The sequence below is a fragment of the Asterias amurensis genome, chromosome 14 (genome assembly GCF_032118995.1).
Source record: "Asterias amurensis chromosome 14, ASM3211899v1".
Classification (NCBI taxonomy): domain Eukaryota; kingdom Metazoa; phylum Echinodermata; class Asteroidea; order Forcipulatida; family Asteriidae; genus Asterias; species Asterias amurensis.
Window position 1 is genome coordinate 7,319,451 of NC_092661.1, and position 22,885 is coordinate 7,342,335.

General features: G+C 38.7%; 1 protein-coding gene and 1 non-coding gene across 3 annotated transcripts; one reads left to right on the forward strand and one right to left on the reverse strand.

The window, feature by feature from the left end:
* Positions 1-81: 81 nt before the first annotated feature.
* On the reverse strand, positions 82-22,848 carry LOC139947441 (zinc finger-containing ubiquitin peptidase 1-like). 2 transcript variants are annotated; one of them, XM_071945347.1, is made up of 7 exons: positions 22,608-22,848; positions 10,502-11,963; positions 9,805-9,973; positions 8,975-9,169; positions 7,851-8,210; positions 5,905-6,128; positions 82-1,556 (listed from the first exon to the last, which is right to left on the reverse strand). In XM_071945347.1, the coding sequence occupies exons 1-7, from the start codon at positions 22,829-22,831 to the stop codon at positions 1,521-1,523; spliced, it is 2,670 nt and encodes an 889-aa protein (XP_071801448.1). In that variant the 5' UTR covers positions 22,832-22,848; the 3' UTR covers positions 82-1,520. The 2 variants fall into 2 exon arrangements, with proteins under 2 accessions (XP_071801448.1, XP_071801449.1); XM_071945348.1 differs by lacking the exon at positions 22,608-22,848 and adding an exon at positions 14,535-14,592.
* Trnaf-aaa (transfer RNA phenylalanine (anticodon AAA)) lies at positions 15,778-15,852 on the forward strand. The gene has a single exon. It is a non-coding gene; the product is annotated as a tRNA-Phe (tRNA).
* Positions 22,849-22,885: the final 37 nt, after the last annotated feature.

Genomic DNA, 22,885 nt, shown 5'->3' on the forward strand with positions numbered 1-22,885 from the left:
CACACAGATACTTTTTACACTTGTGTTTATTGACAAAAATTAAACAAAAGCGAAAATATGGGAAAATGGTTACAAAAACATACATCGTTTTTTTCTCTAAAGTAATAAATAAGTTTTTGGGGTAACTATAGTAAACGAGAAACTATTTGATTTGATTTCATTAAAAAGACACACTCTTAAAGTCACCTGGAAGTGGTATTTTTTCAAAATAAAGCTTTTGTCACTAATATATGTGTTTTGATGAGTGGAATGTGAATAAACAGTTAACTAAGGTTTTAAAAAATCAGTTCTTATGTTATTTACAAATTTAAGAGTAGACCCCGACCCGAGAGGGCGCTGTTCGTGACGAAAATCGAGGCAGACTTTGCCTGTGTTGCGTAGAGTAAACACAATTGCAAAGTACATGTACGGACCAAGTCGTGAGTTTGTACGTTTCAGAAAAAAAAAATGTTTTTTTCCCGGCAACGCCGACCGGGTGTATTGCTGCTGAATGCAGAAAAACACTTTTTGAAATGTACCAACTCACGACTTGGACATACATGTACTTTGCACGTGTGTTTACTATACGCATTGCAGGCAAAGTCTGCCTCGATAGACGTCACAAAAGGGGTAGGCGGAGTCAGCCCCCCAAACAACTTTATATATTTTTTAAACATATAAATCGTGACAAACAATTACTAAAAACATTGTTTCGTAAGCATATACTCTTATGTTTGAAAGAAAAAAAATTCTATTTCCAGGTGACTGTAAAGGAACATTACAGAATTGGTTTTTGCTAACAAAACAGTTACTGGCAGTGTAAGTACTTTATGTAATCCACCATATACATAAACTGACAAACCTGTAGAAGTTTGAGATCGATGGCCATCTGGGTCACGAGAGAATAGTGAAAAACTGGTTACAAATTTTGCATTGCATCAATGCCAAACTAAAAAATAATAAAACGCTCACTGAGCGATTAACTCCAAACGCGAAGTTGTATTATTTATTTCTCATCAAATATGACATTTCAGACAGAAATATTTCAAGGGATGTTTTCAACTATCATCATCATTTGATCGTGTAAGTTTTATGTAAATCTGTGATCTTCACAATTTTTGTTTCTTACCAATTCTGTAACCTTCCTTTAAGGAAGATCACCAGTGTCGTACAGTCCAAGCATGTCAATCACTTAATACATGTATGGTCGTTCAACCTTTACACTGACAGAAAATCTAGTTTATTATCATATCTTATTTCGAGAAAGACACTGGACACTATTGGTAATTACTTTAATTAACAGTTAGCATAAAAACTTACTTGGTAACGAGCAATGGAGAGCTGTTGATAATATAAAACATTGTGAGAAACGGCTACTTCTGAAGTAACAAAATTTTTGTGAAAGAGGTAATTTCTTATGAAATATTAAAATACTTCAGGCCCCGAAGCCTTTTATTTGAAATAACCAAAGGTGTCAAAGCCAAGGAATGATTTCTAGCTGAAGCACAATGGGATTCAAGTCCAAGTTGATGATGCAATCATCAAGGTTTCCTCTGTGATCTCAGAATTTTACTTTCCTGAAAAAGAGAAACAAAAACTCATATAATTATCAGAAAAGATTTGTATTTGCTATGTTAAAGTTACCTTGGTTACCCTGCCACCCATAATTCCATCATTATACTTAGTAGAAGTAACTTAATTTCTATCCTATAGCGATCAACAAACACACCATGCAATCAAACAAAGCTGTAAAAATGTCATCAAATGTTTGGTTTCAATACAGCAACAACAACAACAAAATGGTTTATAAAATGTAGGGATTTGTACACATTCACATACATTCTTATTTCTCTTTTCTAAACTTTGACAGTATTTCAGAAAGAAAAATTTCTTTTATGGATTGGTAGTGATATCAACTTTTATAATCAGTTATTTTTAAGTTTCCACTTTTTGAAAAAATAAATAAAAAGATTATAACGATAACCACTACTGTGCAATCTCATTATAAAAAGCCGGATCGTGTCTGTGTGTGCGTGTGTGTGCGTGCGTGTGTATGTTATTGGATCTCCTCCCTGGATACCACATCAAACCTCACCAAATTTACACAGAAGAAAGACGCTGACTTTGTCTTGACACTCATCTATTTTTGAACAAAATTGAGAATTGACAGATTTATAAGCAAAAAACAGCAAAATTTGTGGGGTGTTGCGCGCTGTTTTTACTGTTGCTATGGGCAGCGCGCGCGTACAGTGAAAGCAAAGAGCGGTTGCTATGGGCTGTGCGCGAGTACAGTACAGTGGCTGCGCCCATAGCCTGATTTTGGGTAAGAATATTGACGTCGTGCATAAATATTAAGAAAGGCATATGGGACAGGATCATAGAGAACGGAGGCAGGCTTTAGAGCCAAGGGACGGGGAGAGGGTAGGGGCAGGGGGACGTGGGAACGGCACCTAGTATTTAACTGTTTCTATGGGATGGGATCATGGAGAACGGAGGAATGGTAAACAAAGGCAGGCTTTAGAGCATGTATAGGACGGGGAGAGGGAAGGCGCAGAGGGACGTGGGAACGGCACCTAGTATTTAACTGTTTCTATGGGATGGGATCGTGAAGAACGGAGGAATGGAGAACAAAGGCAGGCTTTAGAGCATGTATAGGACGGGGAGAGGGAAGGCGCAGAGGGACGTGGGAACGGCACCTAGTATTTAACTGTTTCTATGGGATGGGATCGTGAAGAACGGAGGAATGGAGAACAAAGGCAGGCTTTAGAGCATGTATAGGACGAGGAGAGGGAAGGCGCAGGGGGACGGGGGAACGGCACCTATTATTTAACTGATGCTATGGGACGGGATCATGGAGAACGGAGGCAGGTTTTAGAGCACGTGGGGCGGGGAGAGGGAAGAGGCAGGGGGATGAATAAAACTGAATAAAACACGCCTTAAATTAAAAGTTTACACATGGGGACGTTCATTTTAAAAATCGCGACATCTACACCTTTTTAATTACCCCCCCCCTCCAAAAACACACGACTTTCTTTATAGTTCGGACAAACTGAGTGAAACATGCCTTAAAAGTTTACGCATTTGGACATTCATTGCACATGACAAATTATTTTTAAGATTTGGTTACCGTTACTTTAACAACCAGCCGAAGATTATACACTTAATTATCACTTATTCTTTAATTATGAAGTCATTGGATTGGTTTGGTGTCATAAATGGCAGCTTGCATGTGTCACACATTTGCTTCACGATATCTTTTAAATGCAATTTGATGGGTGTTTCTTGAATATTATTATTTTTAAAGTGATGTCAGTAAAACTAACACTAACACTGATTTTTTGATGTGATCTGATGATGTCATCGCAACTTTACTGTCGTTACGTGGTCATTGTGTAACGCATCACCCCCCTTGCACTATGATCAGATCATCAACAGTGCACATTTTCATGCATAGCAGGTATTCAGGTGCCCAGTTTACTTGTCTAGTGGGACCCGCAGTACAGGAATTTGCGTACAAGTGTGCGAATGAGGGATAATGAACGGGACGGGAACAAAATTAATTCGACTGACAAATAATACAAAACGGGAAAAACAGGACGAGAAAATAATGATCAGGACGGAAAAAAATTAACGGGGTTGGGAAATAATACGGGAAAGGAAAACAGACAAGGGACTAAAAAAATGATACGGGACAGGAAAAGAATAAACTGAAAGGGAACAAAATTATTTAATAAAAAGGAGTACAAACAGGGACAGGGTAATTGGTATTGTGACGTCACTCTTTGCTTAGCAATTAAGATCGATACAAAGTTCAATCTATGTGCTTTGTAAAATCGAAAAAGCGCAAAACTCTTCCGGCTAGTTCTGATAATTCTAATAGTAAAGCTGACCACAAGAGTTTGCCCTGAAAAGGTCATTTTTGCACATAATGCATAGCAAATAAATATTCAATTCCTTTAAAATGTCCATCTAAGACACATATGTGTATTAGATGGACATGTCAGACTTACCTCATGTCTTCCGATTTTGATAAAAACTGCTGTGATTGTAGGTCCTTATGAGCAATGAATGCACACAAATTTTTAGCCCGATCGGACTTACCATGTGGTCAGGGCAGAAACCACTAAAAACTGACATTTTAGGGTAAAATACCACCTTTTTGGTAAAAATATGTCATAACCATGTCAACTATGTCAATTCCAATGACATATATGCAAATTTGGTATCAAAATGATGAGAATTGCATGTTCAAATCAATTCTTTTGTCAAAAATAAATTTTCTGAAATGTAGGTCACTGTAATCTTGTAATCTTTAATATGTTATCGTGACCATTGACCCAGTTTTTGAAAAAATGTATCATTCCAAAAATCAACACAATAAAAATCACTTGATAGAGCGTGTCTTCCTCTACCAGAATCCACTAAGAAACCGTTGGGCTCTTCCTGACCACATGGTAAGACGAATCGGGCTAAAAATTGGTGTGCATTCATTGCTCATTAGGACCTACAAGCACAGCCATTTTTATCAAAATCAGAAGACATGAGGTAATAAAGTGTGTTGGTCTGACATGGAATGACCCATATTAAAAGTCAAACAAAGAAACAAAGAGCACAAACTTAATTTAAAAAACATTATCTATGTTGGCATGTGACTAATGCAGCAACGATCTAGTTGTATGCAAGTATAACATTCAAATGTCCACATTCATTTGTTGACTGTTTGTTTTGCAAATCTCTGAATTACAAAATGATGTGCTACATGTACACACAATACTGAATATTTCCTTAATTTTTATATTTCTTGGATAACTTAATTCCAGGCATTTGTGGATTGAATGAAGATTTACGATATCCAGTGGGTGGTAGACTCACCAGGTCCATTCAATGTTCTTAAAGTGTGCTCAGAGCTACATACTAAGCAATTGACACTTTTAGTAAGCTTGGGCAATAGTACGATATTATCGAATATCGCGATACTAATTTGGAAACGATTTCGATATCGGATCGCTTTGGTTTTAATTGAAATATCGATATCGCGATATATCGCGATATATCACGATATATCGCGATATCGATTAGGTATCGCAATATCGTGATGTATTTCCTAGCTGAGACATCTTGCACCCCATAGGTTTGAAGTAAAACCAGAAGAATAGGTCATTAGAACACCTCTCTTATGCTATGACTGTCTCTTCTACAACTTTCATGGGGAGATTGAAGACTGATGATGTCAAATTTCATTAATCGCGATTATATTGAATATCGCGATATATTGTCGGCGATATATCGTGAATAAAATAAATCTTTATCGCCAAAGCTTAACTTAGTCGCAGGGTCAGTAATGAACACAGGAGTGTCCAAATGCTTAGAATATGATCATCTGCTCTTATGGACACATTTTGTAATTGCCAAAGACCAGTCTTCTCACTTGGTGTATCTCAACATATGCATAAAATAACAAACCTGTTAAAATTTGAACTCAATTGGTTGTCGAAGTGAAAGTTGCGACAAGTTAATGGAAGAAAAAACACCCTAGTCACACGAAATTGTTGGCTTTCAGATGCTTGATTTCGAGACCTCAGCTGAGATCTCGAAATCAAGTCCAAATATTTTAGTGAAAAATTACTTCCTTCTCAAAAACTACGTCACTGCAGAGGGAGCCCGGGTTTCTCACATTGTTTTATACTATCAACAGCTCTCCATTGCTCATTACCAAGTCAGTTTTTATGCAAACAAATATTTTGAGTATTTACAAATAGTTTTCAGTGCCTTTAGGCAGAGGACCTGTCACATAAAACAAATTTGAGGTGGTATTTTGGCTGATATTCAGTTTCTGATATGCAGGATATGTCTGTGCTGAGCAAATTTGTGTGTATAGGCAGCTCCATGAAACAGTGACAGGGTGCATGCAAATTGAACCAATACCTCATATTCCTGTTGGGTTGTCATCAGCCTATCAACACTCACTATCTGGTACTGTTTGGCCTTCATCTGTACAAGACTCTTTCTGATTGGTCGCATAGCATATCCATCTAGCTTGTCCATGCCTAGACCTCGCATATCATTAACCTTATAGCTGGGGTCAAACAGAAGAAGCCTGATGGAGTTGTCTTTGTGGACTTCACAGCCAATGATGGTCCTGCTATGGCCTGTTTGATTGATTCAGAATGAAAAAACTTTAGCTTTTTATAAAAAAAGTGATGGGGCAGCACTAACTGTGTTTTAAAGGTAGGGTTGTAGATCGGTTTTTGTTGACGAAATGCTGCTTTACAGGCAAAATTATAAAGAAAGATTCAATTAAAATCATTTGTAAAAGTTTTAGCTAAATACAGCGTCTAATTGCTGAGAAAACAATTTCACAAATTCACAGTATTTTCACAAGAACGCCAAATCCAACCAAACAATATTGGAAGTGTAAAACCCAAACACTGGAGTTAAAGACAGTGGACACTATTGGTAATTGTCAAAGATTAGTCTTCATAGTAGGTGTATCTCAACATATGCATAAAATAACAAACCTGTGAAAATTTGAGCGCAATTGGTCGTCGAAGTTGCGAGATATCAATAAAAGAAAAAAACACCATTGTCACACGAAGTTGTGTGCTTTCAGATGCTTGATTTCGAGACCTGAAACTTGAAACTTGATGTCTTGAAATCAAATTCGTGGAAAAAATCTTCTTTCGCGAAAACTACATCACTTCAGAGGGAGCAGCTTCTCACAATGTTTTATACTATCAACCTCTCCCCATTACTCGTAATCAAGTAAGGTTTTATGATAATAATTATTTTGAGTAACTATCCATAGTTTCCACTGCATTTAAGTCAATATTTACTAATGCAGTAATATATCTTTTTTGCAATGTAAGGCAGACTTTCCAAACACTGGTGCACCACAAAACTGACCAATATTGAAAACTCATACTATCAACAGCTGTTGTGCTGCTCACCAAGTCAATTTATATGGTCATCCATTTTTAAAGTAACTACATGACCCTATCTTTAAATGTGTACTGCATCAATGTTTTTGAAAAAGTTTTTACCCATGGTTTTAACCCCCAAGTTTACTATTAATATGTATAGTTGCTTTTATTCTCCACACCATAAAAAGCTTCAAACACCATTTACCGGTAAGTATTCTCTAGTTTTCAATAAATGCAGCATCCTAACAACATTACTCCAGCTTGAGTAAACACAACTTTTTGTTTTAACATTTGTTCAGAGAATTTGTACAATTCATATTGGTGCTCATTTAGATGGCAGTCAAAATAAGCAGGGTGATCTGGTATTTGGAATCTTCAATATTTCCATACTTTTGTTCTAAACATTGAGCTTTCGAAATGGAACTAGTTACTTTTTCTGTTCTTGTGTCTTTAAGTAAAATGCCTGGATCTACAATTCTACATGTCTGTAACAATTTGTTAAGTGCTTTTTTTGCCAGTTTAATAAGGGAAAATACCCAGCATATCTTTCTATTTATAAGTCTTTGAAAGACATTTTCTAGCCTGGTGTAAGAAATTTTCTGGCTCAATGTTTTCTTTGACCTACTCAAATATCTTGGCATAGCCTTTAGATGTACATTTACATGAAGAAATACTACCCATTCAGGGCACTTGTGTCCTTGATGAGCAAGATACTTTACTATAACTACTTCTCTTCACCCAGGGGTATAAATGGGTACCTGTGAGGGTAGGGGTTGATATTGTGTATGAAAAAACATATAGCTCTATAGTTGCACAGGTTGTACATGTATACTCCCCAGGGAGCTGAGAAAGATTAAAGGAATGTTATTGGCCCAATGACCAAGGCACTACTGAAAGCGCATTGAGGCGGTTATTGTAAAATGCCCTTTATAAAGAACTTTATATTATTACCTTGGTGCTGCAGATACAACGGTGGCTTACAAGTCTGTATACTGCTTGCTTTTAAGCTATTATTGCCAAGCAATCTAAGTCTCAATGAAGTCCCAGTCTCAGTCCTTCCAAAGTAGTCTCTAACCCACTCAAATAGCACTGGGTGTGTGCTCCCTGCTCCGCTTGGGGTGTGGAAGTCTATTAATTGACACTTGGCATGCAGAGAAGAAAGCATAGCTACGATCTCTGTGGCACCAATCCACTTGCGAGAATTGACTAACTGGCCACCAAGCTGTTCTCTGCCCTGTGGGTCGAATCCCTTGGTCCAAGCAGCCTGAATGAGCTGCTGTAGCTTGTGGATTGAGGGAATAGCGTTCTGACCTGCAGCAAAAATAACATCAAACAACTACAAGATTAAACTCCAAAAATTAATCAGTGACTGGAATGAAGCTGTCATAATGCTGTATACCATTCCTTAAAAATTCTTTAACTAGCCAGTTTGTCAAAAAGTCTACAAATTAGTACATCCAATGATGCTATGATTTCATTCTCCTAGAATCTTTTAAAGAGCAATCGCTGTACAAGGCAATGTAGCTGTACAAACATTTTACCATTCAGAAAGCATGCAATTGTCTAAACCAAGAACTATTTCTCTCTTTACACAACATCAAACCATTGTATTTGACTTTGCCTTGTTGAATGGAAAATTGAAAACATTCTCACCATTGCACACATAAGCATTCATTTACTGCATTAATTTGCTTGACAAATTAACCCCGATCATGTTTTGACACAGGGAATTGCATAAAGTTGTGCTCAGCCTATTTTGAGAGCACAATAAAAAAAAGCAATTAGGGATTTATCTAGTCTCCAAATGCTTTTTTCAAGCATTTGTGATCTAAGTATTTCTCTGGAGGATTGGTACTGATATGAATGTATTAGCAAGAAGCTTTCAAATCTAAATTTGTCAAATTTCTTCTTCCCTAATCACCAACCATTCACTTTGTCTTAAAGCTTCACCTAAAACAACACACCTAAACATTAGGTGTTTGTGAATATACACCTGAAAGCTGTTTTATGTCACATAAAAAAAAAACCCACAACTTTAAGAACAAATTCTTTACAGAGATCATATGCAACCTTACCATTAAATACCACCCGCTGGTACTCTGCAATGTGAGCCAATGATGAGAGTAGTATTTGTAGATTGCGATACCCACAGCCCCAGCCTTTATCACCGTATGTTGATGAGAAATGATCTGCCTGGTTACACAGTCGTACATAGCTCAATCCTGGCAATGTCTGCTCTGTGTAGAAAGTTGTCATCTTCTGAATTAAACCTGAATAAACAAAGAATACAAAAACACATACAAAAGTAAAGTAAAAATGTGGACTAGGCAATATTGAAAGTGTAAAACCAAAACACTGGGCTCGATTTACTAATAATAATTTCTCTTTTTGCAGTGTAAGGCAGACTTACCCAAAATTGGTGCGCAAAACTGATCCATATTGACCCCATTTTCACTAATGCACCCTTCCTAAACATCCTAGGCTTACTTCAGTCATTTAGGTTCTTTGTCAATTTTAGAGAGTTCGTCAGATTAGTAATGACCACAACCATTGTTTGGCATCCCTCCCCTCACACAAGAGGGTGCCCTTGGCATTTGCCACCCCCAACCAAGCTATAAAGTGCACACCATTGCATTCTTCTTCTTCTTCTTCCTTAAAAGTGATGGGCACTTCATAAGTGAAGATTACTGCACATGAATACGATATCATTTACAAATATTTTTTTCAGCTGAATAACAGATTACACATAATTGTTCTATGATGTTCACAGACCAATTTTGCCACTAGTTTTTAAAACAAAATATCCATTAAGGTCGGTCCTTTAAAAAAACAACCCCAAAACACTGGATATGACCTTTTGACTAAACTGAGTTACAACATTGTTACACAGAGGCAATATTTGTACCTGGAGTACGTGATTTCCCATCATCTACACCTTCAGCTAAGGATCGTCCTACACTAGTCATACGTTGGTTGTAATCGGCTACAGTGATTTGACCACGTACAACAGCTTTCTCCAACTCCTGTTCAGACTGTTGCTTGTAACTGCCCGACTCGCTCATTCCATACTGTGCCTTAAAAAACAACAACATTTATACACATTGAGGGAAGTTATGTAACAATGAAGTCAGAATTATAAACAGTAATAGTTTCACAGTTCAAGAGATTCAGAATACAGTGCAACCTCAAAAACTTTGTAAGTTTAGAAAGATTATTTTCCCAACAGTTTAGAGTAACACATTATTTTGCCATTCAACACCAGGCCCGATACTTCACACCGAGGCAGTGAAGGGTGCCCTTTACCAAGGAGAATTTGCCTTGGTGCCCTTGCCCTTTCAAAAACAAAGCATAGGGCCAAAAGGCCGGCACTATTTCATACAAACTTTTATGTGTAAGTTCTTTTAAAAGCAAACTGACTGAAAATTTGAAACCACTTTAAAAATAGGCCTAATGCTAACTGATAACCAACAACGACATAATTTTGTTGTTGGGGGAAAACTAGCCACTTTTAAATGCAACCTCTGCCCAGAAATGGAAAAATAGTCTTCAAGGCCCATGTTATACATGTATGACAAGGGGTGACAGGGGGTATCTGTAGCTACCTGTAATTGTTTGAATGTATCCCTTTCTCTTCTCTCCTGTAACTGCCTTTCTTGCTCGTCCAACTGTCGAGCAAGTTGACGGTCAGCTGTAAAAGATTCAGGACTTTCAAAATGGCCATCTACATGGTCATTCAATGATGTCACGTCTGATGCTGAGATCCCACATATCGGACATGTTTCTACTCCCCTGCTAGGTCCGGCTTCATCAGAAAGATGTTGTTCATTTGAGTTGTTCTGAGGTATTGAGGTCGTTTGTTCGGAGGTACTGGGAGTAGGGTGTTCAGTGTTAATATGCACAGCAAGGAAATCCGGATCGTAGCTACCTAATCCACAAATTGGACAAGTAACAGCTGAGTGTAAATTATGTGCATGTTTGCTTAGACTTAAGAGAGTAGGTTTTGGATGAGACTTGTCTGGAGTCGATGAGGTATTCCAGTGACCTCCATTCATGGTGGCTGTCTTGGATGAGTTGATGAAAGCATCACTGTGTTCAACCTCTACATGCTGTTCCATGGCCTCTAGGTCTAAACCAGAGATCTGACAGAACGGACACTCTGGCTCGGACATGACACTATCATCCTGATCCTCATTCCAGATTCCATCTGATCCGGATCTACAGGAAACTATCTGAACCTCTTCAACATCGTCATCATCCGACTTCTTCTTCCCTTGTTTACTTTTGTTGGGACTGAACATTCTTAAGAATTTCTTAAAAGGACTTGAAGTTGATTTACTTCTATTGGAGTGTTCCTCGAACAAATCAATGTTAGTTACACTATTGCTAGCACTAGATGCTGAACTCCATTGAGCGGTACTTCTAGTTCTCTTGCGAACATGAACTGAAGAAGAATCTTTAACAATAGGAAGTGACATACTTTTAGCAGCGTTGTTGTCTGAACTGCCTGATGGAAAACGAAGGCATGAATATTTCTCCATGTTACATAGAGGTAGCTCCTTTTCATGTTCATCAAAATTGTTTTCACCATTGACATCCGGCTCAAGTTTTGTACCATTTTCAAAATGACAAGCACATGATCTAGGTTGTTTTACTCTGTTTGAACTAACATAATGGATTGTCCTTTCATTTGTTTCTATTGGGCTGGTTTTACAGCTTCCCTCGACTGACACAAACTCTTCTACCAGATCTATAGTTTCCTTGTTCTCGTTGGAACTACAAGAAGCATCTTTTGAGTCTGCCTTCTTCTTTTTTTGTTTATCAACTTGATGAGGACTCAACACCAATGAATGTGCAGTATTCACATGCAAGTGTAACTCCTCCAGGGTTAAATGTCGAAGATCACACAGAGGGCAACTGCCTTCATTTTCCTCATGCTCTAATCGTAGATGGGTTCGAAGGTCAGGCTCTGTCATAGCTTCCTGTCCGCAAATCTCACAGTTGAATAACTGTAGAGACATCTTAGCAGTTAAAGTCTCAACATCAATACTTGACGTGTGGGTTGTTCTGTAGAAAGAGATCATATAATTAAAATGCAATTGCAGATTGAAAGATATTAGAAATTGGGGAGGGGGGAGGGTGGTGCACAAAGTCCAATTGATGATCCAAGTCACAGAAGATTTGTTTGTTTTGTTTGTTTGTTTTTTTATTTCCAAATATCACAATAAATAATCATGAAACATACAAGAAATAAGAACAACGAGTGATAAGAGGAGGGCACCAGGAAAAAAGCCTAGGCTTGTACAGAGCCTGGACCCTTTATAATGTAAATTAATAGGTTTTAGTTTATAACAATAACAATATTGATTATTGAAATTAAGGTACGGTGAAAGGTATAGTGCAAACAGCAAAAATAACACAATGATTGTTTGTAATTAAACTGTTTTGAAAAAATTTGTTTGCTATGCAGCCATAAATACATATTGAGAGTTGATAACAAAAAGGAAAATTAACAGAACATTATTTAGGAAATTACAAAACTTGATAATTTGGAATGGATAATCATGGTACGCGTGTAGTTACAGGTGGTGTCATTTTAGACGATACTGGTTATAAGTAGGTTTTTCATGTATTTTTTGAAGCTGTGCACAGTTCTAAATGAAGGTATTGGGGTGAGCTGATTCCAGAGTAGGGGGCCTTGATGTCTGACTGTTTTCATAAATAAAGTGGTCCGAGCCTTTCCAATATGAATTTTAGTAGCTGATCTAGTGTTATGTGAATGGATGTCAATATTTCGTGTAAAGAGGAGTCTTACGTTACCTGGTAACAAGTTAGATTCAAACTTAAACATAAGGACCCCAAGATGATATTTATACAGTTTAAAAATATCGAGTGTTTTAAATTGCTTGAAAAGGGGTGCAGTGTGCTCTCTAAAGCTAGAATTGGCTATAACTCTCAAGGATTTCTTCTGTACGATTAATAGCTTGTTCAGGTAAGAAGCATGAGTATTTCCCCAGGCTAGAATTCCGTATTGAAAGTGGGGCAATGCCAGCGTATTATAAATAGAGAAAAGCACATTTCTAGGCAGAATATGTTTAAGTTTACGTAGAACACCCAAAATTTGGGAAACTGATGTGTGAATCTTTTGGCAGTGAGACTTCCATGTAAGGTTGCTGTCAATTATAACACCTAGGAATCTAAAAGAATTAACTTGGCTTATTTTAGAGTTATTTATATAAATATTGATGTTGTCATCTTTACATATATTTGAAAAGAACATAAAGCAAGTTTTCTTTTCATTAATTGATAGTTTGTTACATTTAAACCACAATGAAACCTTATGCAGTTCTGAGTTCATTACTGAAACTGCCTCCTTTAAGTTACTATGACTAAAGAAAACATTGGTGTCATCGGCAATAGGGATTGTTCTTCAAGGTTCGGGCTAAATATTGATGACTTTTTTGGGGAGCGCAGAAGGGCCCGTGCGTCACTGTTGAATGATCATCGAGCATCCTCTCAAGGGCAGGGGTTGCCCTTAACTTTTTTTTCAACTGGCCAGCAGGACCAGTTGGCTTGATTTTTCACTGGTCCGCCACGTTTTTGACTGGTCCGTCAATTTTTGTATATTTTTTTTAACTAAAAGTATACTGTTGTATACCAACTACTCGATTTCCGATCGTCGCTATTTCAAAATTCAACATGAATTGCAACGTCAACTTAACTGCAGTGGAAGCCATACTTAATTTATGTGTACCAAGATACTGTGTTCGTAAGGGGGCTCACTAATTTGAGAGTATTTTTTCTTTTAAAATATGTAAACAATAATATTATTAAAGTTAATTTAAAAACGGGTCAAATTATTTGTCAGAGCAAATGAAAAAATTTAATATGATCTTTATTTAGGTAGTTTTTTTAGTCCACGGTTTATTGTAAGCACTCGACATCCAAGTATTCCCAAGTAAGAAGAACTTTTTTTATGATTTTCTTTTTTAGTGTTTTACTTAACAAAAAAAACCACTTTAAAACCGACTGTTAAAAATATCAAATTAACTTTTTATGTATTGCCTTCAAATCTACGGTGGGGAGGGTTACATGCAATCGCTCAAGTTATTTTATCATGTATAAACATTGCCTATTTGTACTTTTAATAAGTATTCATAAACATAATACATCGTACCGATAACCGAAGTTCCCAAAATCTTCCCACTTTCGTCCAGAAAAATAAACCCCCCAAAAGGTAGACATGAAAATAGTTGCAACATCCATGAAGAAGCATATGAGTTTTACGGTATTTTTTTTCAATTATACCGGCGTCTGTTTTGTGAACAAAACTTTCATTTAAAAGTAGCAAAAACAACTGCGCCTTTGTTTAACCATGGAGGTATTGCATTCTAGAACCCAAGTCTTTCTTGAAATCAACCCGCAAAAAAACCCAAACAACCGCGCATTATATTTGACCATAAAACCATGGAGCAAAACTAGATCACCCACCAATCGCCCGCAAAAAAAACAAGCCCCAATTAACAAAAAAAAATAAGCAAAATGAGGACGGAAGAACCTTACTAAACACAATTAAATACTCCTTTTTGCTCATCCAGAGTATTGTAACTTGGTAATTTTTGTTGAATGAGGCCTCACCGTCTTGCTGGTTTTTCGTAAACACGCTAGACTCTTAATTCCCACACCGAAATCTGCTCCGTTGTCGACGACCATGCTGCTGACAGAATGTGTTTTGCTTTGTGGTCTTTTGTCAAGGCGATTGAAGCTAGTTTTGTAAGCTATCGCGTACTTTCACCAATAGAGGGCGTCTATTCCCACGCTATCGAATATTCTGAAACGCCCTCTAGTGTTCAATGTTTCTTACACTTTTTGCCACACGTGAACTAATACGAAGACTACGAGCCTTTGCGTTGCATGATGGGATTTTGCGCTGTGTGCACATGTGTATGCGTGATCGTCGGAAGTTTGCCAGCGTTCAGCGGCACTTCGAGTGTTTTTTTTTACGATTTATCCAAACCTTAAGTGAATGTTTTTACGTTTTATTCGAGCCTAAAAATATTTTAAAAATAGTCATAGTTCTGTAGTACCGCTGCCGATATTTTTTACTGGTCAGCCGGACCAGTTGGCAAAGGGTTTCAGCTGGTCCGACGCGATTTCTACTGGCATTTGGCCAGCGGACCAGCGTTAATGTCGAACCCTGAAGGGGTGTGGCACACTCACCTCCCCCTTCACACACCCACACCCACAAAACATAAACCATAATTTACTTCATAGTAGTCCAGCCAAAGTGTAAAATTACACTTTGGATGGCATAGTTTGTTTATGGCTGGCATCCATGCTAGATAGATGTATGGGCTCGGGAAGACGATTGGGATGGGATGACCCGGGTCTATGGATGAACTTTGGAATTGGCTTTTCTTTCCCATTCTGTTTGACCATGTCACTGCCTTGGTAAAGCCCTCTCCAATCTAGTGATCAACTACCACTTGTAGTCTGTTCTCTTCCAAAGTACTTCCAGTGGCAGCATTGAGCAATTGTTGCAGTAACTTTCTGTTTGTATTTATAGGCTTTTGTAGTACTTGTACCGTACATAATTTGTTTGGTTAAAAAATTGTACAGATCAGAAAAAGTTTTTGAGCAATGTTTTTTTCAGGGCGTCACTAAAACCAACAGTTTCTTGAAGCAGACATTGCTTCCAGTTGGTCATCATATACTGCGTTCCATGATCTGGAGTTGTTTTAAAAAGATCACTTAACACATCAACTGGTGCATTGCTTTGGTTGTCAAAGATACCAGTGGTATCTCTCTAAGAATATCAGAGTCTGTGTCATCTTCTTTGCGAAGGTTGGGTTTAGTCGGAACACATCAAATCTACCGGGCAATCTCGGTGGTCTAGTTGGTATGACACTGCTCTAAAATTGCAAAGGTCGTGGGTTCGAATCCCACCCGAGTAATATGCCTGTGATTTTTTTCACAGGACTAGGGAAAGTACTGAGTATACAGTGCTACATCGGTGTATATGGGTAAAAACCAAAAATTAATATTCTTTATCCCCGATGCTATGTGTATGTTTCTGACCTGTGTTTTATGTCCACAAAGTGATTGATCAAAGTGTTGAGAGTGTCGTTGTCTGCTAGTGCCTCCAGAAGAGTATAGTGAGAATTCTTTATCAAAGAAACTTGGCATAAAAGTATGTCAATCTGTATAGTGGTTTTGGTGTGCCTGGCTTCATGTAGCTCTGGAGTTAGCTTTGAATAATGGCACTCCAGATAAGAAAGCATACAATTATCAACTGCACGATACCCCATACCCCCATTGTAACTACTATATCAAACTAAATTCATGAAACAGCATACGCATTTCTTGTTTCAATTTACCACTTCGGAAAGTGTAATATGTTTATTATTATTAAAAACTGCCTTGGTATATTTACCTTTCAAAAAGTTTGTTTTATTATGCTCTCTTTTTGAGAAAATTGCACTTTAAGATTTAATTTTCCTATACATCTGGCACAAGACTACTGTAATTTCGCTGTGTACAAGACAAAATTATTAACTCATAATTTCACAGACTTGGCATGTCAATATGATATGAAACTAGATTTTATGGATAGATGTCCCACTTGGGGTTAAATTTTGTGAAAATTTCAAAAACGATGAGTCGTTAAATGGTCCCCCATGAAGGTGGTATTTGATTTTTTTCTTCTCAAAAACTGCCTGGGTATATGTACCTTTCAAAAAAAGTTGTTTGAAACAAATATGTGCACCATTGAGGATGGGGAATGCAAAAACAATTGGTGTACTCAAAATATACACTTTTCAAGATAATCACACTTTTACGTTTTGCTTTGCTACACTTTAGTGTGCAAGGTCAAAGTTGTTAATTACATAGGTTTGTAATATCAACAAAAGTTACAAATACATTTTAGGGATAGATCTATTAAAATGTGATTAAATTTGACAACAAATTTGAAAAAATTGATTTTTGACCTTTTTCGACCTTTTGACCTCAAAATTCAAAATCAAGCTTGACATTTACCTTAATCGTCTTCCCGAGTCAATGATCCATATCTAGCATGGATGCCAGCCATTAACAAACTATGCCGTGTTATTTTTCTTTCTAGAGCACTTTTTGGCTGGTATATGTAGATATAAATGTTTTATTTTATTAATTTGTATCTGAGAAGTGGTCTATGTCTGAAACTATGATTATGAGAAATTTTTCTCAATAAGGGCTAATAAAGTGAAAGGCACCTGGAAATAAGATTTTTTTTTCTTTTAAACATAAGAGTATGGAAAACAATAAAACAAGTTTTTGAGTAATTGTTTGTCACGATTTATATGTTAAAAAAATTAATTAAGTGCTTGGGGGGTTGACTCCGCCTACCCCTTTTGTGCTGTAGGAAAAGGAAGACTTTGCCTCGATGCGTAGATAAACACACGTGCAAAAGTACATGTAGTTCTAAGACGTGAGTTTGTACGCTGCGAAAAAGTTTTTTTTTCTGGCATTTTTCCGGCAATGCCGACCACGTGTATTGCTGCTGGATGCAGCAAAACAACTAAAGATGAGGTCAGTCTTCATCTATTTCCTGCAGATCCCAAGTATAGGCGGTTGTGGGCTGCGAAAGTCAGATTAACTAGAGCAAAGTGGTCCGGTCCGATGTCTTTTTCAGCGCTATGCAGTGAACACTTCGAGCCGTCGTGCTTCGAATCCGGGATACACCACTCATTTGACATGACGAGAAGAGCCATTCTTAAACACGACGCCGTCCCAACAATTTTTCCAGCTAGTGGGAAATTGAAGAAGGTATCTGAAAGACGTGACGAACCCAGAGGAGCATTTGCTAAACGTGAAAAAATTCGGGTAAGTTTGAACTTTGAGGGTATGTTTTTAGCTTTTGCCAAGTGACACGATTTTGTTTTGGTACCGCATGCGATTCACTGTGCGTGCAGGTCCTATGTGACCGTCCGCACATTATACAGCAGCCATAGTGCGTGCGTGCAGTCTGCTCCGTGGCCGTATTTCTATAATAATACGTAGGCAGACCCACATCTTACAACCCATTTGGTCACTAAAAAGTCGCATAGTTAAATAAAAATAGCAGCAATAGCTTTTGTAAAAACCACTAGGCGTTCAACATGTTCAAGTTTCAATGTACGTATATGTGTAAAATCGTGTCTAAATTTGTTTTGATGTGCCATGTTCCCAGGCGTAATGTACGGGGGCCTGACTACAAATTTTCTCTTCAAATATCGCGCCTTGAATTACGTCACGAACAGCGCCCTCTCGGGTCGGGGCCTACTCGTAAATTTGTAAATACAATCAAAACTAATATTTTTAAACCTTAGTTAACTTTTTATTCACATTCCTCTCATAAAAACACATATTTTAGTGACAAAAGCTTTATTTTAAAAAAATACCACTTCCAGGTGACTTTAAGGCAGTGGACATTTTGGGTAATTACTCAAAATAAATATTATCATAAAACCTTTACTTGAATACGAGTAATTGGGAGAGGTTGATAGTATAAAACATTGTAAAAAACTGCTCCCTATGAAGTATTGTAGTTTTCGAGAAAGAAGTATTTTTTCACGAATTTGATTTCGAGACCTCAGATTTAGAATGTGAGGTCTCGACATCAAGCAATTGAGCTCAAATTTTTACACGTTTGTTATTTTGTGCATGTGTTGAGATACACCAAGTGAAATGACTGGTCTTTGACAGTTATCAATAGTGTCCACTGATTTTCAGTTCGATCAGCTCATCAGGTTTCATTTAACTTTGTATTGGAGCTCAGTGTGTGTTACTTTGTTGGTGAGATCATCTGCTTAGTTATCAAATTTTGTACTTTTTGTCAAAAAGGCATTGCAGGTACATGTAAGAATACCATGTTTTGTGCTTTGCCTTTGTTTGGTTTCACACATGTTTTTGCTTTGACACTTGTTACAAACAAATGTTTTACTTTATCTGTGTAGTAAAAAATAACACTTTAGAGTTAATGAGTAAATGAACAACACAAAAACACCAAAAGTCTAATCCATAGACTTCTGTATGACCTTTTGATTTTCGATCTCCAATTTGATTCCCATTTACGAGATGGGTCAAGATTAAGTTGAACAAGAAGCTCTGTTCTGGAATCAACAATCTGTCCTATTTCACCAAGGGCCAATTTTATAGCACTTGTAGCAGTATGCCATAAGCAGACTTAGTCAAGTCTAGTGTTTACTTCCCATAATGCATTGTATCACCTTATAACATGGCCGCCCGCATGTAACAGTCAATTATCATTATCTGGAATAAAGCTTGACTTATAATCATAACATACGAAGTTGTATCTTCTTACATGGTGTCAGAGTAACCCACAATGGCCACTTTTGGATCTATCAGTGAGTTTTTCATCAAAAAGGAAACGTGGTTGATGTACACGGACCGCCTTGGCGAATACTTTACAGCCAACAACATAACGGACTCCACACGAAAACGGGCAATCCTAAACTCCGTCGTTGGATCACAGACGTACAAGCTTATCAGCGATCTTCTTGCTCCAAAGAAACCAAACCAAGCTACGTACATCGAGCTGGTAGACACATTGGAGAAGCATTTTAAGCCTACAAAGTCTAGCATTATCGCCCATTTCCAGTTCAACAGCCGATACTGACGGTCCGGTGAAACGATTGCTGACTATCTAGCAGCCCTGCGTGCACTCGCCAGTGACTGCAACTACGGACAAAAGCTTGATGAGATGCTGAGAGATCGGCTGGTTTGTGGTGTGCAGGATGAACGGATCCAGAAATCCCTGCTCTCCCAACCAGAGGATAAACTTGACCTCAAACGGAAGTGGAACTTGCACAATCAATGCAGCTTGCAGGTGACCAGGCTAAAATGCTGACAGCCAGTACCACCACTGAATCCAGTCCGAGCATCAACGCTTTTCGAAAGAAACAAGCTCAACGGTCAAAAACAGGTCAGTCCAATCCTCATCAACAATCATATGGTACCAAACCAACACAGCAACAAGATCAAAGGCCCAGACGACCCTGTGGAAATTGTGGAACTTTCCACAAGCGGCGAGAATGCCCCGCCTACGGCAAAACTTGCCGCAAATGTAACAAACTGAATCATTACGGTGATTACTGCAGAGGCAGCCGCCGAATTCACACCGTTAACCCCGAATCTTACTCGGAGGAGGAAGCCTCAATCGCCGATGATCAGGAACTGTTCCACATTAGAGCTCTCGACAACACCAACTTGAACTTTAAGCACAATATCCATGCCACACTTATAATAAATGGCACACACGTTCCCATCCAACTAGACACAGGTGCACACTGTAACGTCCTACCAATAAAGCTATTCAACATCATTGCACCGCCCAAATCTATCGACAATACTAAGCCTACTACACTTGTAGCATATGGAGGGAATGAGCTCAAGACAATCGATTCGGCCAAGCCACACTGCCATGCATCATCGAGTCATCACAAACACACCATATGATTGACTTTCACATCGTAGACTCGCGAGTGAAAGCAATCCTTGGATTGACCGATTGCCTTCGACTAGGCCTGCTGTCAGTTAACAACAACATCGTGTATCACGTCGCAACCGACTCAACATCTACACAGCTCTTTACAGACTACAAAGACCTGTTCGACGACTCCCTCGGGTCACTACCTGTCATCTACTCCATGACCATCGACCTTAACGCCACACCAGTTGTTCGCCCCCCACGACGCATTCCAGCAGTAATGCAAGACAAGGTCAAGTCCGAACTAAAACGCATGACTACCCTCGGTGTAATCACTCCGGTCTCGGAACCTCCATGGTCGCAACTCATAAGAAAAACACCGAAGAGATTCGCTTATGCATCGACCCTTGTGACCTTAACCAAGCTCTAAAGCGCCCGCACCACCCTACACGAACAGTAGAGGAAGTTGCAGCACAGAAGGATGGTGCCACTGTTTTCTCAGTGCTCGACGCTAAATGTTCCTTCTAGCAGATCCCCCTTGATTATCAGTCATCATTGCTAACTACTTTCAGCACACCACACGGCAGGTACCGGTTCCTCCGCATGCCCTATGGTATTTGTTCTGCCCCTGATGTATACCAGAGAACCATGGAACAATTATTCGCTGATCTGCCATGCTCCATCATCGTAGATGACATACTAGTTGGTGGACGTAACAAAGAAGAACATGATCGAAACCTCCAAGCTGTCTTTAATCGGATTCGCAAAGTCAACATGCGTCTCAACCCCCAGAAATGCCGATTCGGTCTCGCACAAGTATCATATGTCGGTCACGTATTCACCGCTACTGGCCTTCGGCCCGATCCAGCAAAAGTCAGTGCTATTACCGACATGCCCCCACCTGAGGACATCACTGCCCTACAACGCTTCCTTGGCATGGTGACATGTACCTGGCCAAGTTCATACCGAATCTAAGCGACTTAGCAGCCCCACTACGCCAGCTCACACATAACGACGTCCACTGGTGCTGATTAGACCGTCACAATGCAGTGTTTTTGGAAATCAAGGACAAGATCGCTCACGCACCGACACTCAAGTACTTCGACGTCAAGAAACCAATCACAGTGACATGCGATGCCTCAAAGTTTGGCCTTGGTGCAGCTTGCCTGCAAGAGGGCGACCCCATAGCGTACGTCTCACGCACTATGACCGACACCGAACAACGGTATGCACAGATCGAGAAAGAACTGCTTGCTGTCGTGTTTGCCTGCACCAAGTTTCATGACTACATCTCCGGTAAAGACATTATCGTTGAAACTGATCACCAGCCATTGGTCACTATCGTCAAGAAGCCCCTGCTTAGCGCCCAATGGAACGGCATGGATTACCTAGCCCTTGGCGACTCATACTCCGGCTGGTTTGATTTTGCCTCGCTCGACGACAACTGTGCCTCCACAGTTATTGAGGTACTAAAGAGACAATTTTCCATCCATGGGATCCCCGGCATCATCATCAGTGACAACGCACGACAATTTGATTGCTTTGCCTTCAAACAGTTTGCACGTCATGGGGTTTCCAACATACAACAAGTAGTCCCTACTACCCTCAGTCCAATGGACTCGCAGAAAGCTCTGTCAAGCGTGCCAAACTACTCCTGGAAAAGACAAAACGCGAAGGATCCAGGTTCGAATTTTCAACCTGGGTCTTTCGCTCGGGAATCTGGTAAGTTTTTGTGCCTTTTCTTCAAATTATTTCCTCGATGGTGTTTTGATTTGAGTGATATTGTAGGATTCATTAGACATTGAGACATTAAGCCTGATGAAAATACAGACCATGAGTAAAACTGCATAGCTTCTGTCACCGGTGCAGCTTGCACAATCTCGCGGTAAACGGGAATCAAAGTTGGGGTTCGAAAACATATGAGGGTTGATAACATATGACGCTATGATTGAAAACCCAGAACAGAAACTAGGATAATTGATACCTGCATAAATTTATAATTCTATACCGTAACTAAGAAAGAAAGAAAAAACGGTCACTTTACCAATAAGATTATTAAGAGACTTGGTTCACAATTTGTTTGTATTTTGTAAATAGTTTGCAACACCATCATTTTCTCAACAAGAAAGGATCAAATGACATGAATGACATATCAATTAAATTAACTCATTCAAAAAAAAAAAACCTTATTATTACAAAAACAGAACATCCATGCAGAACAGTTAACCATTAATAATACTCACATGAATTTGTAACAAACACTCTCTTCCCTAAAAATGTATACAAGATCTCTCACTTCTTGACACTGTTCTGTATGGTTAATAACGAGACTGGGAGCAGCTACACCTTGCTTGTTTAGAAAGAAACACAATTTATTGCTCCGAACAAATTGGGAAACTCCCGCATCCCACTGTAGAGATTGTATCTCAAACCTTTTCTGATTGGCCAAACGTCCCTTGTCTGCCATTCAGCTCATCCGTTAGAAAGCGTACCGGCAGACAGCTGGTGACCCCTAGAGTCC

Bases quoted from the DNA above. Each gene is read 5' to 3' on its own strand.
- LOC139947441 (XM_071945347.1), bottom strand. From the start codon at position 22,831: ATGGCAGACAAGGGACGTTTGGCCAATCAGAAAAGGTTTGAGATACAA. The intron at 6,129-7,850 runs GTAATAATATAA...TCAATCAAACAG, and splicing joins GTTGTATCTGCAGCACCAAG to GCCATAGCAGGACCATCATT. The intron at 1,557-5,904 runs GTATTGGTTCAA...TCTCTTTTTCAG, and splicing joins CAACCCAACAGGAATATGAG to GAAAGTAAAATTCTGAGATC.